The 24,213-nt window shown below is 37.6% G+C and overlaps 4 protein-coding genes across 7 annotated transcripts; 2 read left to right on the top strand and 2 right to left on the bottom strand.

Moving 5' to 3' along the window:
• Positions 1-309: 309 nt before the first annotated feature.
• Positions 310-9,232, top strand: LOC121786639 (putative 1-phosphatidylinositol-3-phosphate 5-kinase FAB1D). Of its 2 annotated transcripts, XM_042185276.1 has the most exons (13): positions 310-441; positions 1,293-1,544; positions 1,632-1,665; positions 1,797-2,504; positions 3,225-3,369; positions 3,458-3,799; positions 4,264-5,067; positions 5,202-5,536; positions 5,841-5,967; positions 6,077-6,232; positions 6,677-8,092; positions 8,181-8,444; positions 8,531-9,232. In XM_042185276.1, the coding sequence occupies exons 2-13, from the start codon at positions 1,316-1,318 to the stop codon at positions 8,963-8,965; spliced, it is 4,995 nt and encodes a 1,664-aa protein (XP_042041210.1). In that variant the 5' UTR covers positions 310-441; positions 1,293-1,315; the 3' UTR covers positions 8,966-9,232. The 2 variants fall into 2 exon arrangements, with proteins under 2 accessions (XP_042041210.1, XP_042041207.1); XM_042185273.1 differs by having other exon boundaries at positions 1,293-1,665.
• Positions 9,233-9,791: 559 nt separating this feature from the next.
• Positions 9,792-11,688, bottom strand: LOC121772487 (probable arabinosyltransferase ARAD1). The gene is made up of 3 exons (XM_042169616.1): positions 11,531-11,688; positions 10,529-10,808; positions 9,792-10,451 (listed from the first exon to the last, which is right to left on the bottom strand). The coding sequence occupies exons 1-3, from the start codon at positions 11,686-11,688 to the stop codon at positions 9,900-9,902; spliced, it is 990 nt and encodes a 329-aa protein (XP_042025550.1). The 3' UTR covers positions 9,792-9,899.
• Positions 10,649-14,405, bottom strand: LOC121786647 (pentatricopeptide repeat-containing protein At2g32630-like). 3 transcript variants are annotated; one of them, XM_042185292.1, is made up of 3 exons: positions 14,262-14,405; positions 11,531-13,752; positions 10,649-10,785 (listed from the first exon to the last, which is right to left on the bottom strand). In XM_042185292.1, the coding sequence occupies exon 2, from the start codon at positions 13,749-13,751 to the stop codon at positions 11,901-11,903; it is 1,851 nt and encodes a 616-aa protein (XP_042041226.1). In that variant the 5' UTR covers position 13,752; positions 14,262-14,405; the 3' UTR covers positions 10,649-10,785; positions 11,531-11,900. The 3 variants fall into 3 exon arrangements, with proteins under 3 accessions (XP_042041226.1, XP_042041217.1, XP_042041224.1); XM_042185283.1 differs by having other exon boundaries at positions 11,531-11,736; positions 11,882-14,394; XM_042185290.1 differs by having other exon boundaries at positions 11,531-11,740; positions 11,882-14,394.
• A 6,847-nt stretch (positions 14,406-21,252) lies between these two features.
• Positions 21,253-23,265, top strand: LOC121762786 (GDSL esterase/lipase At5g45670-like). The gene is made up of 4 exons (XM_042158781.1): positions 21,253-21,674; positions 22,071-22,307; positions 22,496-22,748; positions 22,904-23,265. Exons 1-4 carry the CDS (start codon positions 21,288-21,290, stop codon positions 23,134-23,136), a joined length of 1,110 nt encoding a protein of 369 aa, XP_042014715.1. The 5' UTR covers positions 21,253-21,287; the 3' UTR covers positions 23,137-23,265.
• Positions 23,266-24,213: the final 948 nt, after the last annotated feature.

Raw genomic sequence — 24,213 nt, forward strand, 5'->3', positions numbered from 1 at the left:
TTTTTTCTATCCATCATTAGTAATAATGTAATACAGTATGTTAATTTTTTTTATATATACAATAGTACTAGTATAAAATTATATACAGACAGTGATGGAAGATAATTTTCACTAAAATAAAATTTGACTTTCGAGTATGCAGAGAACAATAAATGATTGCATTGGCTTCTTTTTGTTGAATTTGTTTGATAAAATACGCCGTATTTGTAATAAAAAAGGAATTTGATTTTTATTTGTGTACAAGGCGGAGTGGGCCCCGCTGGGGAGACTGAAATTTCTTGCTTGCTTTTTTATACATCGCTCTTCCAGCAAACTTCCTTGAATTCAGTACCCCATTTTTCTATCTGCATGTCAAGATTTTCAAATCTCTGTACCTTGAAGAGAGATATCATCTGGGCTCTGAAGATTGGCTACGCAATTTAATCGATTTTTCTTTTACTGGTGAGTGTTCAAGGTCATGATTTCTTCTTCATTGGATTTGTTCAACACTTCTGGAACCATCCTTCCTCTCTTTTAATTTAATTTGCTTTGAGTCATCCAAGCTGTAGTTTGGACCTCATCAAGGTAGAATGAGCTGGATTGTGATGTTAAGATTTAGTATGTTGACTAAAGAGTCAACAAATCAGCTCCCCGTGAATTGCTGAAAGTTTTGATTTGTAGTTATTTGGTGCGCATTTTAGGACTTTCGGTGATGTATTACGAGATTTAGAGTGATTTGATTAATCTGTAGAATTTGTAGGCAGTTTTGTTTTTGGTGATTTCAAATGATCTTTGTGTTGCAATGAAATACTGGATCAGAACTCTGCAGCTCAGCTCCTAATTTTTTGATTTCAATATTGCAATTAGTTACAAATAATGAGTAATTGGAATTTTCTAGACATCGCATTAGTTGTGCACAGGTGGTTGTTGAACTATAAATTTTCTGTTGGTTTTTTGGTGTCTTAATGAAATCAATTATGTTGTTCCATCTGAGGGGCTGCATATTGTTGTTTAAAACTGATTAGTATTCATCATACCAAGCTGCTGTAAATAAATTCTTGAACTATTTCTGCTGATTTCCGTTAACAAATGTTTGTCATGATTTGAAAGAAAAGCTCTATATTCTGTTGCCAGGTGAATTTTGTATGTTTATGTGGCAATTTGTAACGACAAATATTCTTGTTACAATTTGCGTTGTTGAATCTTGGTTGTTTTTTTTCTCTTGGTTGGAATTCTTGATGTTCTTCCCTTTAATTTCAGAAGATTTTTTGTGCCATATTCTACTGAACTACTAGTATAATATGAATGTGCAGGCTGAAGTTGAATTGAATGTAATATGTGCCATCACTGTGGTGAAAAGCTTGCAAAATCAAGCGATTGCACAGAACAGGGAAATGAGTATTCTCCAGAACTAGACAGTGGGCCTTTGATCCAGTCCTGCAAGTTGTGCGGTAAGAAGATCTATAAAGAAAGTCCAAACCGAGAAAATTCAAGTTCTTGCGCAATGCCATCAATCAGTGTGACTGCTTCTCTAAAAAGCATCGAAAGTACCACATCAAACAGCAGTACTATTCCTCTTGATTTTCTGTCCCAACCAACTATCTCCACTGTTTTTCTTCTTTGTTTCGTCACTCATACCTTCAAATTTTCAGGTGATATTTCAGTTGTTGCAAACTCATGTGAGAGGTAAAATATCCATTTTATTATGTTAATTGGTGTTAGGAAAAAAATGATCTGGAAGATTGCTTCCCATGCATTTTGAATATTTTCCTTGTTTCAACTTTATTATAAACTTATTTTTTTTAACCTACAATCAGGGGATGCATAGAGGATAGTGGCACAGATAGTAGTCAAGAAGATTTTAGTTCCTCATCAAAGGGAAGCATGGATGATTCTGTTTCAGCAATTAATTTAAATGGTTTTCGCCCAGATGATGATGTGGTGAAGCCTGATAGTAAGCAAGTCAGCCATGTTGGTAGTTTGAGGCCTAGTGAAAATATAGGAGATACAGAAATTGCAGAAGTTAAGTCAGTGTTGGATAACAAAGTGGAAAGATCAATTTCTTCTGTCGACGAGTCGTCTGAAGTGTCATCTTTGAATGATGAAATAAATGCTGAGTTTTGGCTTCCTCCAGAACCAGATGACCAAGAGGATGATGTGTTAGGAAGTATATCAAACTATGATGACGATGATGTTGAGTGTGGTTATGGTGCGGCCTGGGCTAAACCTAGTTCCTTGAGCAGCTTTGAAGAAGAAGGCAGCGGAAGTCATAGGTTCAAAGAGGAAAAACTTAAAGCCATGCATGACATGAAGCATGGTAAATTTAGGTCTCTCATTAGTCAACTGGTGAAATCAGTGGGTGTCTATTCTTCTGGAAACAGCGGCGAGGATTGGGTTGATATAGTGACTTCTCTATCATGGGAGGCGGCTAGTTATGTTAGGCCAGATGCACATGAGGGTAAGGCAATGGATCCAGATGGATATGTAAAGATTAAATGTATTGCAACTGGTTCCCGCACACAGAGGTAATAATTTGACACAGTTCTGCTTGCATTTGGCATTGGGTTTGATACATCGTATAGGGCCTCAAAAATTGGACTTTTGTCTGTAAAGTTAGCTTAGATACCTAGTCTGCCAGTCTCAGCGGCAGTTTAGAAGGAACTTGGATTTATATTTTATGATGGAAGTGGGGGATGGCTAGGGAATTCCTCCTTTTGGGCCATGTGGAACAAAAGTGATCAGATGGGGAATGATTTATCTTGACCAAACAATCATGTTTCATTCATTTTGCTACCCTCTTGCAAATCAAGCACCCCTGAATAACTCATTAGTTCTTGTTAGATTAACATTAAAAGTGGATAACAAATTTATATGCCTAGTAAATGATCCTGGCTTCTTGGTATTATGCTCAATGTCATTTGTTTATAGATGAGTAATTATTTATAATTTTGTAACTTTTGATTTTTCATGTTGTAGCTCCAATTGCAAAACTTCTGCATCAGACACCGTTTCTTGTTCTATTACATCAGACTAGCCTATTGTCTTTTTTTCCGAAGTAGTCCCTATATTCAGGTCTATAGGTTCCCATTTAAATCTTCTACCACTGATGCAAGGGCATATGTTGAACAAAAATTAGCATGTGGCTTGCTGTTTGTTTTAGGTTTTATTTTTTTCTGATAGCACTACTTACTTATCTACATACAATTATGTTAATAAAATTTTCTAATTGTATTTCGATTTTGCAGTCAACTGATTAAAGGACTAGTCTTCAAAAAGCATGCTGCTCATAAACACATGCCAACAAAGTATAAAAGCCCAAGACTGCTGCTGATCCATGGTGCACTTGGGCTTTCTGCGGGCGGTTTGTCATCATTTGAATCAATGCAGCAGGTAATTAAATTCCATTCTTTCAACCTCATACATGACCCTCTATATAAACATCCATTTTCCTTTTCTCATCATATTTTTTCCATAACAGGAGAACGACAATTTGAAAACTATCATTGATATGATAGACATGTACCATCCTAATGTGATGTTGGTTGAGAAATCAGTTTCTCGAGACATACAAGAGTCTATTCTAGCAAAAGGAATTACACTAGTCTTTGATATGAAGTTCCACCGCTTGGAGAGAGTTGCTCGTTGCATTGGGTCACCTATATTGGCCTCCGAGGTTGGAATAGGTCAAAAACATAGGCAGTGTGACTCCTTTCGTATTGAAAAGTTTGTAGAAGAATATGCTGCTCCTAAGGAAAGTGGGAAAAAACCAAGCAAAACATTAATGTTCCTGGAGGGTGCTCCTACTAGGCTTGCTTGTACAGTAAGTTCACATTTCAAAGATGAAATTACTACCTATTGGTGTTCTTATTGTTTAGATGCATGAACTAGGCTCAGTTAGAGTTTCAAAAAGAGAGAAGATCACCACCAAAATTGTAAATTATGCTCCACTTCAATCAATTTCGTGTATTATGGATAGCTGCTGTATGTTCTCCCTTTCTTTGTTAAGTTCTTTGCATACATTTTTGTTGATCATGAAAAAACAACTCTACTATAATCCCATGCCTTTCTTCATTTTTTTGTGGTTAACAGTTTTGAATTTAATATCGAGTATACGTGACTATAATAGAGTTATTCATAATTTTCATCGCCATTCCAGAATAATTCCTTAACTGTAGTACCAGCATAACCATTACATTCTACATGATGTGATTAAATCTGAGATATTTCGCTTAAGCTCATCAAAAGTGCTTGTGTATATGACCTGATTTGTTTTATGATGCACAGATCCTGCTGATGGGAGCTAACAGCGACGAACTGAAAAGAATTAAATGTGTAGTACGCTGTGCGGTTGTCATGGCATATCATCTTATGCTTGAGACCTCTTTCCTATTAGATCAAACTGCAATGTTCTCCACAATTTCTCCCGATGAGATGATTGATCTAGCCCTTACTGATATAAAATCAACATTGGTAGGGACTAATGAGTCAACTGCTTTTGCTGATATGCCATGTAACACAGAATTGAACAAGCCATTTGCACTTGATTTTCGCTTGTCTGATCAGGACAAGCCACAGACTCTGATCTCATCACCAGAAGGCGATTCTTCAGTGTCATTAGAAGCATGCAATCCTGAAACATTTCCTGGTCTTTCTATTTCAACATCTATCCAAAGAGATATGGATGATAGTTTTCCTCTTCTCTCCAACTCTCCTCAGAAGAAGCTGAGTCTGCTTGATTCTGATTTAACAAATCAGGATGGTCCGGATGAAAAATATAATGTTCAGATCTCTAGTCTTCAAGAGGAAGCGGAATATTGTTACGATAAGCCCAAAGCTAGACACGAGGGAGAGAATTTACTGAACAATGAACAGCCCCATCAGCTAGAATCTTCAGACACATTGGAAAACTGTGATGTCAAGGATGAGATCAATTCAGTCTTAGATTCTGAGAGTATATTGGTTCTGATGTCCAGCCACAATGCTTCACTTGGAAGTATTTGTGAGCACCGCCATTTTTCCCATATTAAGTTTTACCGCAGTTTTGATGTTCCACTTGGCAAGTTTTTGCAGGATAATTTGCTCAATCAGGTTCGTAGAAGTTGGTTTTTACAAATTAATTATGAGTATTTACTTTGTCCAATTGATATGTTATATGGTTTGATATTTTGAACATTTATTTATACTTGTGCTATGGAGCTAACATAAATTCTTCCTCTGAGCAGAGACTCCAGTGTAAAGTTTGTGACGAACCGCCTGAGGCACACTTCTTCTACTATGCACATCACAATAAACAACTTACAATCCAAGTTAGACGTCTTCCTGCAAGAAAAATTCTGCCAGGGGAAACTGAAGGGAAGCTTTGGATGTGGAGTCGCTGTGGGCGGTGTAAACTCAGTGATGGTAGCCCAAAATCCACAAAAAGGGTATTAATATCCACTGCCGCCCGCGGGTTGTCATTTGGAAAGTTTTTGGAACTGAGTTTTTCGAATCACTCTTCATTCAGTAGTCCATCCTGCTGTGGTCATTCTTACCATAAGGATTTCATCCACTTCTTTGGGTATGCTTTATTTTAAATTTTTAGCTATTATTGGAAGGTCTAATCAGAAATGTACTATTTTTTGGTTTGTGGTTTGTTAATACATTTTTGTTGAGATGGGCATTAACCCCCCCCACCCCCACCCCACCACCCTAAAAAAACAAAACAAAAAAACAAATACAAAGAAACAAGGAAGCTGAATTCCTTCTACCTGGATGGCTCTTAAATAAGAGCTTGCCAATTCCTGGGTGCTTCATTTAGCATCTCTATTTGCATTTACTTTCTACTCTGTGATAAACTCTCATAATTTTTGACAATTATGCAGATCGGGGCCCATGGTTGCAATGTTCAAGTACTCTCTAGTTTCGACCTACTCAGTTTCGCTTCCACCTCAGATGATGCAGTTTAACTATTTAGGCGGAGGAGAGTTTCTTAAGAAAGATTCTGAGAATGTATGTACTTTAATAAATTATTTTGCTATTTTATCTCACTGGTGCTCTAGCTAAAGAATCACCTCTTCCTTTCATCTTTTGACTCGTATCGTTGATTTCTGTTTTTAAGGTGTACTCGAAAGGGATCTCAATGTTCCTTGAGATCGAAAAATGTTTGATGGATCTCAGAAATCGTTATGTTGGGGTAACCTTGAAAATTCAAGGTTCAGATATGGAATTTTCTGATATTGTGGAGATGTTGAGAGAGGAAAGGTCTCAATTTGAGGTAAGATTTGTATTCTTATACTACATTTTTTTTATCCATCTTTTAGCTTTAATAAAGATTAGACCTACGTCTCAGTTACTCCTATTTTCTTAGTGATTTGTTTATCTACCATCAAAATCATTTATCATATGAAAAAGGAACATTTATAATTTACATAATTATAAATGGATTTCTCGATGGTTTCTTCTCTATACAATTGTAGAATGGTGTATGGGTAACTTACAGTACATTGGAGTAAGCAAATCTAGATGTAAGTATGACTAAGTTTTTTGCAAGTCTGAAAATTTATGTTGAAATCAGTTAGCTCTAGTAAATAGGTTAGAATAATATGCTGTTTGGTTTCACATCATTTCCAACTACAAAAACTTTTAAACTTAGGTTTTATATGCTTTTTCCACATTACGTAGTTACAGTGCTCTTGATATAAATGAAATTTTTTATTAGGTTGAAGTTCAAAATGCAACAAATGGAAGTGAGGATGGTGCTGTTTGTAAGATCCTAAGCTTGAATAGAGTGCGATTGGATCTTATGCTGGAATCATGCATATGGGATCGAAGATTACATGCATTGCTCTCTTCAGAATTTAAGGTGATTGGTTCGGATTTAGTGAAGGAGGATGGCATTTTCGAACAGGCATTAACTGAGGCTGATACTGGTGTTGAGGAAATTTCTGAATCCGAATTCAAGCAAGATTTTGATGGAAGTGATGACTATCCAATTAAAGAAATACCTATTGATGGAGATGTAGAAGGATCTAATGAAGACAAACCTACACTAACTGTGGCAGAAAATATTGGTAGATTGAATGAAAATGGAGCAGGAGCCCATGATTTCTTGGTGAAACCTACTTCAGAAGATCATTTTGATTCTCTTGAAGGAAACTCTAAACAGGAAAATCTTGATTCAGCTATGGAAATGCAGACTGGTCATATAATATCGATATCTTCAGACATTGAAGGGGTTGGTTCCGATTTGAATAATTCTTTGAGATTTAAGCATTATCTTTCTATATTCTCCAACCTGGAAAATGGTAAAGGCTGGGTCTGGGCACCCTTTACAGACATCCGACGTGAATACCTTGAAGATCTCCAGAGAGGATACTTGCCAAAATTTGAATCTTGTAGTAGCTATGCTACAGAGTCTACAGCTCAAAAATTGATCTCTGACGAGGGTTCCAAATTGCACATTCCTCTTGGCATGGATGACTATATTGTATCTGACTATGAAGATGAATTCTCAAGCATAATAGCCTGTGCTTTGACCCTATTAAAGGATGATGCTGTAGCGACAGAAGATCTGGCAGTGGATGTTCAGAGAGAAAGAGGAATCGATACAAAATCCTTTGAGGGTTCTCAGAGCCTACCAAGAATATTTTCTTTAACAGCCCCTAATTGGTCCTCTTTTGGATCTTTCGATTTGGATAGCATGCATTCTCCTTCTGCATCCATGGGTGATCTACATTCTTCAAGTTTTGATGGTTTAAATTTGTTAGAATCATTAGTCTCCTATGGTGCAAGCCATCCAGAAGTCTCTATGGGTTTGGGGAAATATCCAGGGAAACGTAAGTACTCTGTTGTATGTGCATACGCAAGCCAGTTCCGTCAGTTGCGGGATCGATGTTGTCCTTCAGAAGTTAGTTATATTGCTTCCCTAAGCCGTTGTAGGTATTGGAATGCTAAAGGTGGAAAGAGTAAATCTTTTTTTGCAAAAACACTAGATGACAGGTTCATCATTAAGGAAATCAAGAGGACAGAGTTTGAGTCATTCATGAAGTTCGCCCCAAACTACTTTGACTACATGAATGAGTGCTATGAGAAAGGAAACCAGACATGTCTTGCTAAGATTCTTGGCCTCTACCAGGTTAGTGTATCTATTTCTATCCTTACTTATGGCTCTATTTGAGGTGGCATAAAGTCTCTTGTGCTTATTCTTAACTAAACTTGTTTAGGTTGTCATAAGAGCAACAAAGTATGGGAAGGAAACCCGGCATGATCTGATAGTGATGGAGAATCTTTCATTTGGTCGACAGATTTCCAAACAGTATGATCTTAAGGGAGCGTTGCATGCTCGATTAACTGCTGGCAATGATGCTGAAGATGTTCTTTTGGATCAAAATTTTGTGAATGATATGAATATATCACCTCTCTATGTCAGCAGGAGATCAAAGCGGAATCTGCAGCGGGCTGTGTATAATGATACTAATTTCCTCAATGTTAGTTTCTTTTAATTTTCTTCCATTACATTCATGGATTTGATTTGCTATAAACACTAACTATTGTTTGTTTCATTGCTTATCAGTCGATCAACGTGATGGACTACTCTCTTCTGGTAGGAGTGGATACACAGCGTCGCGAATTGGTGGGTGGTATCATAGACTACCTCAGGCAGTATACTTGGGACAAATATCTCGAGAGCTGGGTCAAGTCTTCACTTGTTGTTCCCAAAAACGTGCAGCCAACTATTGTCTCTCCAAGAGAATATAAGAAGAGATTTAGGAAGTTCATAGACACACACTTTTTGAGTGTTCCAGATCACTGGTGTTCCCGGAGATCTTCCAACCCTTGCCAACTCTGCGGTCCTTCCTTAGGAACTGGTTCATTTAAAGCAAGATCCTTTAAGCAAGGCAGTGAAGATGAAGATTCATCCAATGGAGCATCTTGTGAACAAGGGACTCATGGAGCTGGTTCTTTGAAATCCCCAGCTCATGATGAACAAGACGGCCCCTTTTCTTGAGGTCTGTCAGTTCACCATCTTATGAAGCCCTTTTCTAGTACTGATTTTTTTGGATTCGTATATTATTGTATAGCTGATTGTCGGTGTACACCCCCTCTTACCCTGGTATTATTTTTTCCAGCAAAGTTCTGAGGGTATTTTGGCATATATAGGTCAGGAAATTTTAGGCTGCACATAGATATACATTTATATCTTGAGCAAATGTGAAAAATGGCATTGTGTAGTTATTGATATTTTCAATGATAGAAACATATTGCAATTTACTAACTGCGTATGTTGTGCATCTATCGTTTATAGCTGCGAGCAAAGTTTAATTCTTTCATAGAGATTGTGATTCATAATCCTTGTGCAACTATGTGGTGAAGAAGAGTAGTTTGTGTTTGGGGTACATACCTGATTCATGCTATTGCCTCTGCCTTTGAAACATCTTCTGGGAAACCTTGCCTGCCTCTTCAAAAAATGCGTAAGTTGTTGAAGATGTTGTTCATTCTGTCAAATCTATTAAAAGACCTAAAAATCTTGGTCATGTGATCCTTTGTTTGAATCTTGTTCTTGTCACGAGTTTACTGTTTTTAAGGCTGTTATTTTCCTGTGTTATTTCCTTTTGAGGCGGCTGTTACATTTCATCAGCTAATAAAGTGCCGGTTTTAATCTTTTTTTTTGGACAAATTGGACTTATTCAAGATTTAATTGTGGTCAAAATACTTTAAAAAATGTCAAAAAATTATGACAATTTTTTCCACTTCACAATTGTTCTTATTGCAATTTTTTCATGTCCAACTTCTCATCCAATCCATATAAAGATACAAATGCAAACCATGTGTTCTAGATCTATCAAAGAAGGTATAATAAACCCATATTGATGAATAAACGAAAACATTAAAATATAAAAATGGAGTAGAGTGAAGAAGTGAGTTATGGAAAATATGATACATCAAATGCAATGACGACGAAGTGGAACCAATACTCCCTGAGGTTTTCGCCTCTCTCGTGTGATAGCTTCTCTGATCAATGGTAGCTTTTGATGAACTTTCCTCCATATGTGATTCACTGCGCCACCTGGAGGTATCAGGCAAACACCACCCGGATGGCCGTTGTCATATTGAAAGACCGGTTGAACCGTGGCCATGTTTCTGCGAAACCTATCCTTCTGTTCACGAGAATAGCTTCTCAGATGACTCACTAGCCAATCGGGCTTCAAAGCATCACTAACAGCAACGAAAACAGAGAATTCTGAGTAATCCACCATGCCTTCAAATGGGAGCTCAACGTTGTCGCTGACAATGACTGGTATGCAGAGACTCCGCACAGCATCAAAGAGTCTACACGAAGTTGGTGTGTCGCCTGCTGGATGTAAGCAGAACTGCGATGACCTCATCCCCTTTATTGATTGCTCCTTCCCTGTGGCATTAGGAAAGCCCTCTTCCATAATCACTCTCAGCTCATCGATCAACAAATCCCATAATTTCTCATGAATAAGACCTCCCTGTGGATACGTAAAAAATGTCAACAACAAGAAAACATGATGCTAAAAATAGTAGAATTAGAACATAGAATACTGACCCGGTGCCTATGCTTTGCTCCTTTGAAGTAAAGAACTGTGGGCCTCTTCCGGTTTTCAGATAGGTGTAGCCTAGGAAGTAAATGGGTGTACGGTACAATGACATCTTTCAGTAGAGAGACTTGAGTATGATGTATCATTGAGTCGGAAGAGCTGTCATTGGATGTCTTCGTATCAAGCCTGTACCAGCCACCAAAGTCCACCACAAGGAGGATAGCAGGGGCTATCTCGTCTTTGACATGCCACATTGCAACAGGGTCTGCCAAAGAATGCTTCAAGTTTTAAAACCTGACAATCCAGAGACTAAAATATAAGCACCTAAAACATGCAACACTTATCTGAGGTTGTCTAAATTGGAAATGGTGGATATTAAACTCCTCAAGAACTCAATAAGGATACTATTGACGATGATAACCTAAAGTTATTATCTGATCTCATACCCTGATGAAGATTATACATGAAAGATAACGAATTATAATTGACAACTATGGAGCAGGGAATATATATGAATAAACGGTCCAAATATAAGCAAAGCAAGCTAATACAAAGAGATCCATGAAGATTGATACGCTTACTATGACAGTACTTTTTGTAATATATCAACCATCACTTTTGCAGTTCATGCACATGCTTCTTTGAAACAACAACTCCACACTGTTTCCTTGCAAATTTGTTTCCTCACTATCTCAATTTTCTCCAGAATCAGCTACCAATCCATTTTGTATATTATACATAATGCAATATCAAAGAACATATACAAACTTCTGAATTGCACATGAAGAAGAGTTACGTCTATCAACTACGGTAGCTAGCTTTTTGACAACAAAGCACTAAAGCTAGCTTACATTTAGCAACACATTATCTCAACCTAAAAGGCCAATCACACACACACCTAAGAACATACTCAAAATCAAAATTCTTTCTTCATTTCTAAATATGTAATATGCCACACAAGGGAGCTTATTGAAGCAAACCCCAGTGCTTGGAATATATGGGGGCATCACCTTAGAAGACGTGAACGGTGAACCTCTGATTGGCTGTAGAATGTAGGAGTGTGGTTTTTCTGGCCAAGCAATTTGCAATAGCCGAGCACCTCCCTTCGTTGTCTGAGCTTGATACGGAGTAGCTTCTGAAGGAAAGTGATGGACTCTCTCCACGCCATGGCATACGAGACATGCCAGCGACCAATATCAATCAAATCAAACGCAGCCTTCCTTTGCAGCAAGCGTTGTACAAGAAAATTGAAATAAAAAAATTGTTGAAAGTCTATCTTTTTTATACAGTAAAAAATTCATATCTTTGAGTCATCATTCTCCAGAAAAAATCTGGGACGAATATAGAAGACTTAAAATTACCTCATCCGAGATTTCAAGACTAAGTTTGAGTAGCATGGAGGCTGCCCACAAGACAAGAGTATACAGTATCATCTGGCGTGACACCAGCTTCTTTCATCTCGTCATACAACTCGAAAGCCTCTTCTGATCTCCCTTCTTTGGACAACCCTGATATCAATGCTGTGTAAGTTATTACATCCGGATTTATATTCTTCATCTGCATCTCTTGGAAGAGCTTCAGCGCCTCATCTATATCCCCAGCTATACATTCTCCCTGCACGAGGGAGGTGTACGTGTAACTATCTGGCAGCAACCCCTTAACTTCCAGTTTCCTCCTCAATTCATTTGCTTCCTTCATCCTCCCATTTCGGCAGTATCCATGGATTAAAGCGTTGTATGTCACAACGCTTGGTTTCTCTCCATTCTTCTCCATCTCATGTAACGTTCTAGTAGCTTCAACAAGATTACCTTCCTTGCTGTATATATCGATCAGTGTTGTGTAAGAATACACGTTTGGTGCGACACCCTTCTCCACCATCGAGAACAGTTCCTTCTTCGCTTCCTCATGCCGGTTTAATTTGCATAAACAATTGGCAATCATAGTGTACACATATACATCAGGATCAAATCCCTTCTTCTCCATAATAGCTTGCAACTTCAAAGCTTCATCAATCATCCCTTGCTTGCAGTAGCCATCCATCAGCGTGTTGAAAATAACTCGATTCAAGTTTATTCCTTTGCTTTGCATCTCAATGAGCAAGACCTTCGCTGCATCCATGTTCCCCATCTTGCACACACCATATATCAATGAGTTATAAGTATGGGCATTAGGCTCCACCCCCTTCTCCACCAACTCATCAAATAAAGCAAATGCAGTCTTAATATCACCTTTTTTACAGTACAAACTAATCATCAATGTGTACACATGAACATCTGCTTCTACACCTTTTTCAGACATTTCCTTAAACACCTTCACTGCATTTTCAATACCGAAGTATTTCGCTTGCCAATTAATCCGAAGAGTATACGTCGCCACATTGAAATTCACCCCGGCCTTCTCCATAGTAGCCAAGATATCTTTCACTCCCTCATGATTCGATTTCTTTACATAAGCATCTATCAAAGTGTTGAAAGTATACGTGTTTGGTTTCACCCCTTTTCCAACCAGATCGTGCATCAATTTTCTGGCTGTCTCAACTTCCTTTCTTTTACACAATCCATCCATAACCAATGTCATGGAATAAACAGTAATCATCACATTGCATTCCACCATTTTCTGAAAGAAATCATACAATGAGCCAAAACGGTTGCATTTCTTCAATGCAACCAAATAAACCATGCAAGAACGCTCATCAATCTCAAACTTATTATTAACCATATACTCGAAAACCTCCAAGCCCTCATCAAACTGTCCATTGTCAGCATAAACCCTAAATAACATATCAAAGAATTTAATCTTTACAGTGGGTTCTGCACAACTTTCACTCACTAATGAAGCTACTTCTGAAAATGGAGATCGAAGATTTTCATCTGCAACAGCAGCACTCAAAATATTCTTGGCCTCCGCAAATTTCCTAGCTCCGAAAAGCCGCAGAATGATTACAATGTGCGATTCAAGATCGGGTTTTTGAGGAGTAATGGACTGATTCGTCCGCAAAAATTCAAAGAAACGCAAGCAAGAAGAGCTGGGAATTCGTGGGTTCGAGAGAACATGATGTGTGATACAGGGATTAACTTTGGAAATGAGAGATTCTGCAATTTGGAGAGGTCTTGTGGTCGAATTAATTAGGGACTCCGCAATCAAGTTTGCGGTGTGTTCATTGGATTTTGTAGAGCTGAAAACTTGTTTCGCAGTGCGGTAGAATCCTTGGTTGGACATGGAATTATGCATTCTAGCAGCAGTAAAAAAACATTTAACTAGCATTTGAATTATATGACAACACACACTAAAAACAATGCAGCAACTAATTAACAATCAATGGATGATAATTCACACCGTCATCGAGCTCGATACAGAAAAAATGCATCTACCTCAACTATTCCAACCAAAACAGCATGACAAAACCAAAAAAAACAATGATCTTGAATTCCTTCACATAGAAACTAATCACATCATCAAATCTTCCTCCGTTCTTAATTTCAATCCAGCTACTAGCATAACTTCTCGCAACATGGGTCTCGACAGAAACACAACGATTAACAAAAAAACTAAAAAAAAGATCAAGAAATTACTAAAGTAGTATAAAAAGTAAAAAATCCCCAAATTAGCTAATCAACCCAAATGGAAAATGGAAAATGGAAACTCGAATCGAATCATAATGAATAGCTGAACCAATGCGATGCCAAAGAAATAATCTTTAGAACTAATTAAAACGAGAAAGAGCAAAATCAGAAGAGATACCTGAGAAATAGTGAAAACAGTAGCTAATTCCCAAATAATGAATGCTACCTCAGAAATTCAGAATCGTTTTAAATCGGATTTTTATTTGAGCCGAAATATTATAGCAAGCTATTGGAATTGGCCTAATAATTATCTCGGGCTTGAGAAAATGAATGCTAAGTCAACAGCAATAGTTTATATGAGCCCAATTTAAATTTAACAAGTTCATTAGAGCATTCAGCAATGGAGGCGTCAAAACCGCGACGCCGGGCGTCAAATCGGCGTCAATTTCGGCGTACCCATGCCGATTCGTGTGGTGACGCCGGTTCTAACGCCGATCCTCACGGCGCCATTGTAGGCCCCGGATCGGCGTCAGACCGGCGTCAGAATTAAAATTTTTTTTTTCGAAAACACTATATATACGCGCTTTGGACGTCATTATCTCCGACTCCAAAAGGATTTAATTGAAGAGTTGTGGGCGCGGAGGATTGGAAGGCATTAGTTTTTATTTAAATTTATGTAATTTTTTTAAATGTATTTTTTTAAAATTATTGTACTTTTTAAAATTTTAATAGTATTATTCAATTTTCTTGTATTTATCTCGTAAATTAAATTCCGTATGTTGCTACAATTGTAAATTAAATTTATATAGTTGTTATTAGTGATGTGGATAGGCTATGTGATGGCTATTTGATGTCCAGTTGCATGTCCAGATGATGTGGCAGGAGGATTTTAGTGCTGGATAATGTGACAGTAGGAAGGCTATGTGAGGGCTATAGGAGGTCCTAGACCATTGTGGATGCTCTTAATACTACTACTATAAGATAAACTAATTGGAACACATAATGTTTAGGCTCCATATGAATTTCCGGTAAAACAAAGTTTAAATTTGGAGTCAATTCTTTTTTCATATAAATGTAATTAATCTGTTGAGTGTTGACAGTAGCTCTCCACACTCCAACAGTACTAGTGTACTACTAATATTAAAAAAATATACTAATATTAATATAATGTTATATACTTCCACCGTCCCATAAAGTTTATCCCATTTTACCATTTTCATCCGTCCCACTTAGAATCTTACCAAAAATAGACATTAAATACAATCTCAATCTTCTCAACGTGAGACCCTTATTTCACTCCACACCTTCATCTAATATAAAGTCAAATAATTTCTCCTTATTTCACTCCACACCTTCATCTAATATAAAGTCAAATAATTTCTTAAAATCTGCGCCGGGTCAAATTGAGACAAATTTTAGGGAAGGGAGTTTGTACTAACCAATAACTAAAAAAATAATCATAGAATATCTTTATTTAATCATTAGTTACTTGAATAAATTTGAATTCTCACACATATTTAGTTTTTCTATTATTGATAACTCAAACGTCACACCTAATAAAGGAAAAACGTTACCAATAAATTGCGATTTGCCGTGTTACCATCCTTCATTAAGTTCTTGCATGTACCATCGTGATAATAAATATTGCAGTAAATGCACACCTACCTCTTATTATTAGAGTGTAAACAATTCTACCAATCTCAGGAGATAAATATCGTATAGTTACAAATTATATATATGCTTGGTGTCACATATAATGTTTGGTTGCATAAATTGACTAACTCAAAATATTAACTAATTTTATTAAGTCATAGTACTATATTTTCAAACTAGCGTTTGGACCTTAAAATTTAGGAAATGGGTGCTGAGAATTTATAATCTAGTTCTTGGGTTTCCTCCAAAGTCCAAACAACAAGGTTAATCTGGTTATGGACTATGAAGGCAGCAAATAAAAAGAAGCACACATTAGAAGAAAAATTAAAAACAAAATGTTAAAAACAAGTTGAGATTTATCATGAAAGACAAGATAATAATATATACCCCCACCGTCTCAATTAAGATATTGACTTTTCCTTTTTAATTTGAGAATAAATTCTTCTCTCTTTTCTCCTCATTAAAATTACCCAACTACCTTTTTTGTTACTTACGTTATCTAACAACTTCTCATAAAATTTTATGTTACTCAAGAACGTGGACATCTTTTGCGAGACGGAGGAAATATCTAAAAATTTAATAATTTATTGGAGAGGTGTATTTCCTATAAATAGGATCATAATTGATAATTGTGTCATTGCGTGCATATATTATTGTAGTACGTTATTGCCCGAAATCAAAAAATTTGAATGCGAATACATCTTGATGCGATATTTTGAAATTTATATTTATTTGATACAAAAAGTACTTATCCTAAGATTGTGACATTAAAACATAAAGAATTATGTCAATAAAATAAAATGAAAAGCCTTGGGACCAAAAGAAGTTATGCCATGTTTGCTACATTAAAAACACAAAAAGTTGTGACATTAAACATATACTAAAAAATTTGGTAAGGAATTAATGTCGCAAAAGTTTGCTATTTCCAAAAGGGACCTCTCCACCTCCGATGCAGAAATGTACAACACGAGGAACGTATCGTACCATCATGCCATTTAACAATTTTTATTAGTGTCAGAAATCAGAATGAGCTTTGACTTCATATGCCACCTAATTTATTACATTCTGCATTGGTAATTATGGAACCGGACTGCACCTATTGTGTAGGGTATTCGGTTAGTCCATTATCAATAAACCGATAATAAAATTGATTATTAACTAATTTGTATATTGAAACTTTTTTTGGTTTGATTATCAATTATATAATAATAAAGACTAAATAAGTGTGTGATAAATAAAATTAATATTGTTAGAACCCGATTATATTTCATGATTAAATATGTACTATGTTATTAAATTTCATAAAACTTAATTCTAATAGCGTAGGCTAGTTTATTTATTTACACATACGTGAGACTTTTTTTTAGATTATACATAGAGAAGGCTTTGAATCATCAAAAAAATCACAAGTTGAATACTTGAATGCAATTATAAGGGTAAATTATTACTTTACGACCCTACAATTAGGCCGAGTTGCAAAATGGCATAGCCTTTAAATTTCTTAAAAAATCACAACATTATGAAACAAAATGGTTCGGACCAGACCAGGGCTCGAAATTCTAACTCAAACCCGACGCATAAATTTGGTGTGAGTTTTTCTTCATCCAAGCATCAAAACGACATTGAATTCGGGCCTTCCACAGTTCCATGCACGCTATGATTTTGCCAAATTACATGTAGACATATCATGAACCATAGTTCCATTACTGATTTATTAATTGCTATATAAGTTCGTACGTGATGTCAACGAATATAACAAGCTTGCTATTTCAAGGAACAATATATACTATTAGTATTAAATGCATTCCCTAAAATAGGAAGTAGAAAATCAATTTCCATATAGTATAATATTATCAACTTGCACTTACTCAAACTATAAAATTAATTAAATGTAAAAGTTGACTATTATTAGGACATTTATCCAATGTACAAATCCAATATGAATTATTTCCAGTTTATTTTCCTGATTAAAAATCAGAACGCATAATGGACACACACTAAGACCATCCACAATGCCGCCCAGCCGACCGCCTAGCCGAGCGCCGGCGCTGGGCGGTTCGCTGGGCGGTCTATTGCAGTCGCCCAGCGGGCGAATGGAGAGAGAAACCGCGCAGCGCTGGGCGGTCGCGTGGCGCTGGGCGGTCCGCTCGGCGCTATTGCAGCGCCCGGATCGCCCAGCGCACTGCCTAGAGCGAAATTAAATTTTTTTTTTCCGAAACACTATATATACGCGCTTTGCTCGTCATTTTCATTCGCACCACTTGTTTTAACGAGTACTCTCTCTATCTTAATTTCTATACAGGATCAACAAGGGAAATGGATCTCAACAACGAGCCTAGTTCCGGGAGTAGCGGGTCACAAACTCCGTCTATCCCCGTGGGAAGTGGATGGGGTCAGATGCCCGGGTACTACAACATGTACCCGTGGCAGCAGATGTTTTCCGGGATGCCAACGGGGGGGAGTCCGCCGGGGGGGGTTTCCGGCGATACCGGGGTGGGCACCAACGGGATGGGCACCCGGGATGCAGATGATGCCCGGGGGGTACCGCCGACACAGGGGACTCCGGGGGTCGTACCGGCTACACAGTGGACTTCTGTGGGGTCCCCGGCGACGGCGGGGGATGTCTATCGCCCCAGTTTAGATTTTTCGACTGGTTCATCTCACACATCGACCCAAACGCCCTTGGGGTTTGATAGTTTCTCCTTAGATGACTTGGTGTTTGATACTCCCGGTGCTTCGGAAACTCTCGTTGAGGGGGGGGCAGAGCGGGGGCGTGGCGCCCCCGCGAAGAAGGGCAAGAAGAAGGTCGGCGAGTCGTCGCAGCCGGGTGAGGAGGAGGTACGGAGGAGGTGGACGGACGAGGAGAACGTCGCGCTCTGCAAGGCGTGGGTGAGTGTTTGCGACGATCCTCTTGTTTCGAACGAGCAGAGGATCGTCAACATGTGGGGCAAGATAGCAGCAGCCTACAAGAGATTTTGCCCGGAGGGGAGGCCACGCAACGGGGAGGATTGCCGGAAGGCCTGGAACCGAATCAGGGGTGCGGTCTCCCGATTTTCGGGTCTGTACACCAACGCACTCCGCATGATGAGCAGTGGCCAAACGGAGGAGGATTGCAGGAGAATAGCTGAGAAAGCCTTCCCACTGAAGGGGGTATACAAGGACTTCACCTACTGGAACTGCTATCTTGTGCTGAACGAGTCCGAGAAGTTCCGAGTAGGTGTCGACTCTGGCTGGCCGAAGAAGCAACGATTGAACTACACCGGCGATTTCAGCGGCAGCAGCGGTGGTTCCCACGACCTCCCCGAGACAACGCAGGAGGTCCCCACGCCGCGTTCGGTCGGTGGCCGACCTCGCCCGATGGGGCGCAAGCGCGCTCAGCGGGAGGCGAGGGGGAACGCCGGGGCTTCCCAGGAGGTCCAGTCGGCGTCCCCCCTTGGCCAATCCACCGAGGATCTCAAATTCTTCGCTCGCGCCCAAACGCGCGCTCAGTTGATCAAGACGATGGCCGAATGGCGGGTGGCGACGGATCCCGTGGAGAAGAGCGTGCTTCAAACCTTGCTCATGAGCCTGCAGGACGAGTTGGAGGCGGCACGGAGGGAGACGAGGAGAGAATTGACACTCCTTTTTATTATTGTATTTTTTTTAAATTAATGTATTTTTTAAAATTATTGTACTTTTTAAAATTTTAATATTATTATTAAACTTTTCCCGTATATGTCTCGTAAATTAAATTTCGTATATTGTGTGATTGTTAATTATTTCATTTTGTATATATTTGTTAATAGTGATGTGGATATTATGTGGCTAGGCTATGACTGGGCTATTGCTGGGCTATTTGCTTGTTTTGATGATGTGGCAGGAGGATTTTTAGTGCTGATGATATGGCAGTGGCTAGGCTATGGCTGAGCTATTGCTGGGCTATTTCTATTGTGGATGGTCTAAACATATGTACTATATATAATACGTCTCATTAATCATTATTAAATTAGAGAAGACTTTAATTCTATCAAAGACTTTGAAGAGATTTTCTAATTTGGCTGCTGGAGATTGAGATTGTATAGATTGATTAATTATTCGATTCCATTTGATAGAGTACTAATTAATTAATTCATTTTTTTTCTTCTCCAAATAATGATATGTCTTCTTAATTTAGGCAATTTTATTTCTCGAGGAATTAATAAAAATGGAGTTGGAATAAACATAGGGCAATTACGTAAACAATTAGTACAAGTATTTTTTTTTCTGGCAGTTGATGCATGCATGGGTACTGTATGGGATGGATCATAGAAAAATAAATACAAATAATTTTTTTGTGTTCATCTGCATCTACTTCGTTTTTTTATATCTCGACGAAATTGCCTCCATTCTAATTTCTATAGAAGGGGAAAAACTATTTTAATACGTGTTTTTAAAGAAGTCCCAATTCAATACAAACCAAAACCTTTATAAACTGAGAAAAGTAATATCAAATCTAACACGCCAACACTTTTTTTTGGTGCAGAACAATTCGGCTGGAATTCGTGTTATTTTTTACTAAAATATACTACTCCCTCCCTCGGCATATCTTTTCGGCACGAGGTTTAATAAAAAATTGTTTTAAATGAGTTAAATAAAATGAGAATAAAGTTAAAAGTAAAAAGGTAGAGAGAAGAAGAAGAAACAGTAAAGTAAGAGAGATGAAAATACTTTTTGCTAAATAAGGAAATGACTCAGCTACAGTAGGACCATCCAAAAAGGAATACGACTCAGCTACAGATGAACGGAGGAATTAATAACGTCAAAGAATAGGTTAGCCACGTTTATAGTTTATCAATCTTGTAGCATTTGGAAAACAAAATTATACTAATAGTTATTTTTCTACCAGAGGAATATTAATAGCTATTTATCTGAAGTCAATAAATAGCATTTGTAAATGTAAGCCAAACTATATAGCTAGTACCTCAACAACAAAATATCCTATGCAATTTAAAATATAATAATAATTCAAGTAGAAGGGTTAAGGAAAATCACTAATTGGCGTGATGGCACGAATCTTTATTTTTACATGAATTTGCAACAATATTACACAAAATCGTTCAATTCGTATGATTGTCGTGGCATGAACCTTCAATTTTTGTATAATATCGTTGTCGTGCACACCTAAACTCCACATTAATATGATATTGTCACTTTGAAAAAAAGCCACACAATTATACTTTTAAGGTACTTCTTAAAAGGACTTATATAGTCATATAAATGAAATTGAGATAGCCCATACTATTTACAATTTATTTACGTAGAAAGTGGCGAGATTTTATAAACTTTGACTGTTATCTATATGCATTAACTAAGAAAAATGACTATTTTTTCTTACCATTTTTACGAACGTACTGTACAGGTCCCTTGACTAATTCTAGACGGTCAACAAAGATTATAAAATAATTATCCCAAAATTATTTTATTAATAATGTACGGCCCTTTCGTCCTCTATAAATAGACATCAGGGATCAACAAACCTACACATCACTTGACCAAATTGAGCAAGATCACCTCACATCAAATAATCAAGATCATGTCCCAAAATCTCTCACTCTTTTGTGTCTTTCTCATTTTTGGCTTGTTGACACCATCAACTTGTCTCAACACACCAAAACAAGGTTCCAAAAGCAAAGGCATGTTTGTTTTTGGGAGTTCATTAGTTGACAATGGCAACAACAATTTCCTTGCAAACTCCTTAGCCAAGGCAGATTTCTCCCCCTATGGAGTTGACTTCCCTCTTGGCCCTTCTGGAAGGTTCACCAATGGAGAAAATGTGATTGACATTTTGGGGAAGAAGCTGAAAATCCCAGACTACATCCCACCTTTCACTGATCCCTCAACAAGGGGGACCAAGATAGTGCATGGTGTCAACTTTGCTTCTGGTGGTTCTGGGATTCTTGATGCTACCGGTGCTCTTGCTGTTAGTCTCTCTCTCTCTCTCTCTCTCTTGTTAGGACTAGCTGTTCTTTTTAAGAAAAGTTACAAATTCAGTCTGTTTTTGGTTTTAGCAAACATCCAAACCCAAGTCCGAATACTTACCCCTGATTTCTCCTCTATGCATTGATAGTTGGTGGTGAACTCATGTGATTCAGTCACATGATCATTTTCAATGTTATACATCAGAATATGTTAAAGAATGTTGGTTGTAGAGTTAAAAAAGAATGTGTTGTAGTAATAAAGTGTACTTGATTAAAATATGAGCACACTATAAGGAATCATGGTCCACCAAGAAGCTGCATTTTCTTGAAAAAGAATGATTTTTTAACCGAACCAAGAGATTTTTTTAAATGCTTCTACAAATTCCAACTTTATCCAGGGAAATGTGACCAGTTTGAATCAGCAAATCAGCAATTTTGAGAAGGTGACTCTACCAGAACTGGAGCTGCAGTTGGGGAGCAATAACAGCAAAGAAATACTATCTAAATTCTTGTTTGTAGTTGGAAGTGGAGGAAATGACTACTCACTGAATTTCTTTCTGGGGTTGGCTGGCAGTAATGTCAGTCTTGAAGCATTTACTAACACTCTGACAGCCACTCTCTCTACCCAACTCAAGGTATTTACATTTCTTTATTGCACTATTTACGTGTTTTAAGCTTCTAATTCAAGTTAATTAGGGTGTTTAGTTATTAGCTAGATTGCTTGTAATGTTGTTTTTAGCTTTCATGCATTTTTAAGTGTCTATATGTTTGAGGAAGTTAGTTATATATGATTATTGGATGGTTGGTGGTTTGTGTTATGCAGAGGTTGCACGAGTTGGGGGCACGGAAGTTTGTGCTAATGGCGATCAATCCGAATGGCTGCACTCCGATGGCCTTGGCCAGGGTCCCGACACAAGAGGGGTGTGTGGAGAATCTGAACAGAGCATCTGTTATGTTCAATGCCAACTTGAAGAACTTGGTAGATGATATCCGGCCTCAAATGCCCGGTTCTAATCTTGTTTTCGTCAATGCTTACAAGATGATGAGTGATATAATCAGATTTCCTAGATCTAGAGGTATATATTTTCTTGTTGTTTCTAAAATATTTACCCCTAAACATGTTCATCACAAAATAGTTTCCCGCCAAGCATCAGTTTCTAGTTAAATATTTTTAATTGTGGTTTAACATACTCTAAAAGGCTGAATCTTGGATCTTTTATTGTCAATAAAGGTTTCCGCGATGCAAGTAATTCGTGCTGCGAAGTAAGGCAGGTGAGTGAAGGCGGGACGGGCATCTTGTGCAAGAGAGGAGGCTCGATTTGCCCCAACAGAAGGGACTATGTGTTTTTTGATGGCTTGCATCCAACAGAAGCTGTAAATGTTGTTATTGCAACCAAGGCTTTCTCTTCCCCACTGAGAGCTGAGGTCTACCCTTTCAATGTCATGAAGCTATCACAAATTTAAGGCTTTCCCTACTTCTGTCACGTTCATTGTAAAACTTGGTTTTGTTAATAAAAAGGATGGAATCCTCTGATTTCCTCGCTTGCATGAGCCCGTCTCATCCTCAGTTAATCACAAGCTGGTTTAAGGTTACTCTCTGAGCCCGTTTTATGGCGATCTAGTGTATGATATATGAGCTAAAAATAAACCATAATTTTGAAGTTAGTTGAAAACTACCTACTAGTTGTTGGAAAAGTGAAAGTCAACCAAAAAAGGATTTGCTTACAGAGCTAAAAATCTTGTATATTCCATTGTAAAAAATCTTCATTTTTGCCATCAAGCAAAAACAGAAAAAAGATCTGGTTTGACTAGTTTCTTTTCTTAGTGATGTGGTCCACGTAGGCCAAGAATTAGCCACTCATGTTACATTTAAGTTTAACTTATTCCAAAGAAAAATTAACAACAGTGCTTAATATTATAGTAGTTGAAATATCAGCGAAGGAATTAAAGAATACATATTTCCAAAGCACACTCGTTTCAAATCACCCACCATTAGTGTGAAAGTGTGTGGAAAAGATGAGTTTTTTTTTTTACATTTTTTTTCCTTTAAGGATATCTAGATGGTCTTTGCATGAGTCTTTTGTGGTATCACCTCCACCTGAAAACCTGCAATTAATTTCATTACTTGTATAGTCATGTGGTTCATTCCAAGAAAAGGAATTGACTCACAGGTTTACCTCACTTTTAGAGATTTGGAAAATCAAAGTATAAAAAGAAAGACACATGTGTTTTGTTATTTTGCTGGATTCAATCTTAAAGTTTAGTTGGGTTTACTATTCTTGAAACTGTTTATAAGTCAAGCTGTGGGTCTTGCCTTTTGACAATAAGGTTCTTAGAAAGTGACAAGAATTATAATTCCTCAAAACCATTATCAATCACCCATTTATTATCTAGAAAAGTACGAAAATATCCACAAAATTCTCTGCATTTCCCTCACTTGCAATTATTCAAATGCTGATTTTGTAAATCTTGGTGAAAGGGTGTTTAAGAGCTTCCAAATTTAGGGTCCCATTACTACTGTCATCCTCATAAATATCATTC

The sequence above is a fragment of the Salvia splendens genome, chromosome 2 (genome assembly GCF_004379255.2).
Source record: "Salvia splendens isolate huo1 chromosome 2, SspV2, whole genome shotgun sequence".
NCBI lineage: Eukaryota > Viridiplantae > Streptophyta > Magnoliopsida > Lamiales > Lamiaceae > Salvia > Salvia splendens.

Bases quoted from the DNA above. Each gene is read 5' to 3' on its own strand.
- LOC121762786 (XM_042158781.1), top strand. From the start codon at position 21,288: ATGTCCCAAAATCTCTCACTCTTTTGTGTCTTTCTCATTTTTGGCTTG. The intron at 21,675-22,070 runs GTTAGTCTCTCT...AACTTTATCCAG, and splicing joins ATGCTACCGGTGCTCTTGCT to GGAAATGTGACCAGTTTGAA. The intron at 22,749-22,903 runs GTATATATTTTC...TTGTCAATAAAG, and splicing joins CAGATTTCCTAGATCTAGAG to GTTTCCGCGATGCAAGTAAT.
- LOC121772487 (XM_042169616.1), bottom strand. From the start codon at position 11,688: ATGGCGTGGAGAGAGTCCATCACTTTCCTTCAGAAGCTACTCCGTATC. The intron at 10,809-11,530 runs GTGATGCCCCCA...TGTCAGGTTTTA, and splicing joins CACCGTTCACGTCTTCTAAG to AAACTTGAAGCATTCTTTGG. The intron at 10,452-10,528 runs GTCAGTATTCTA...ACGTATCCACAG, and splicing joins GAGCAAAGCATAGGCACCGG to GGAGGTCTTATTCATGAGAA.
- LOC121786647 (XM_042185283.1), bottom strand. From the start codon at position 13,784: ATGCTAGTTAAATGTTTTTTTACTGCTGCTAGAATGCATAATTCCATG.
- LOC121786639 (XM_042185273.1), top strand. From the start codon at position 1,316: ATGTGCCATCACTGTGGTGAAAAGCTTGCAAAATCAAGCGATTGCACA. The intron at 5,968-6,076 runs GTATGTACTTTA...TCTGTTTTTAAG, and splicing joins TTAAGAAAGATTCTGAGAAT to GTGTACTCGAAAGGGATCTC. The intron at 8,445-8,530 runs GTTAGTTTCTTT...ATTGCTTATCAG, and splicing joins ATGATACTAATTTCCTCAAT to TCGATCAACGTGATGGACTA.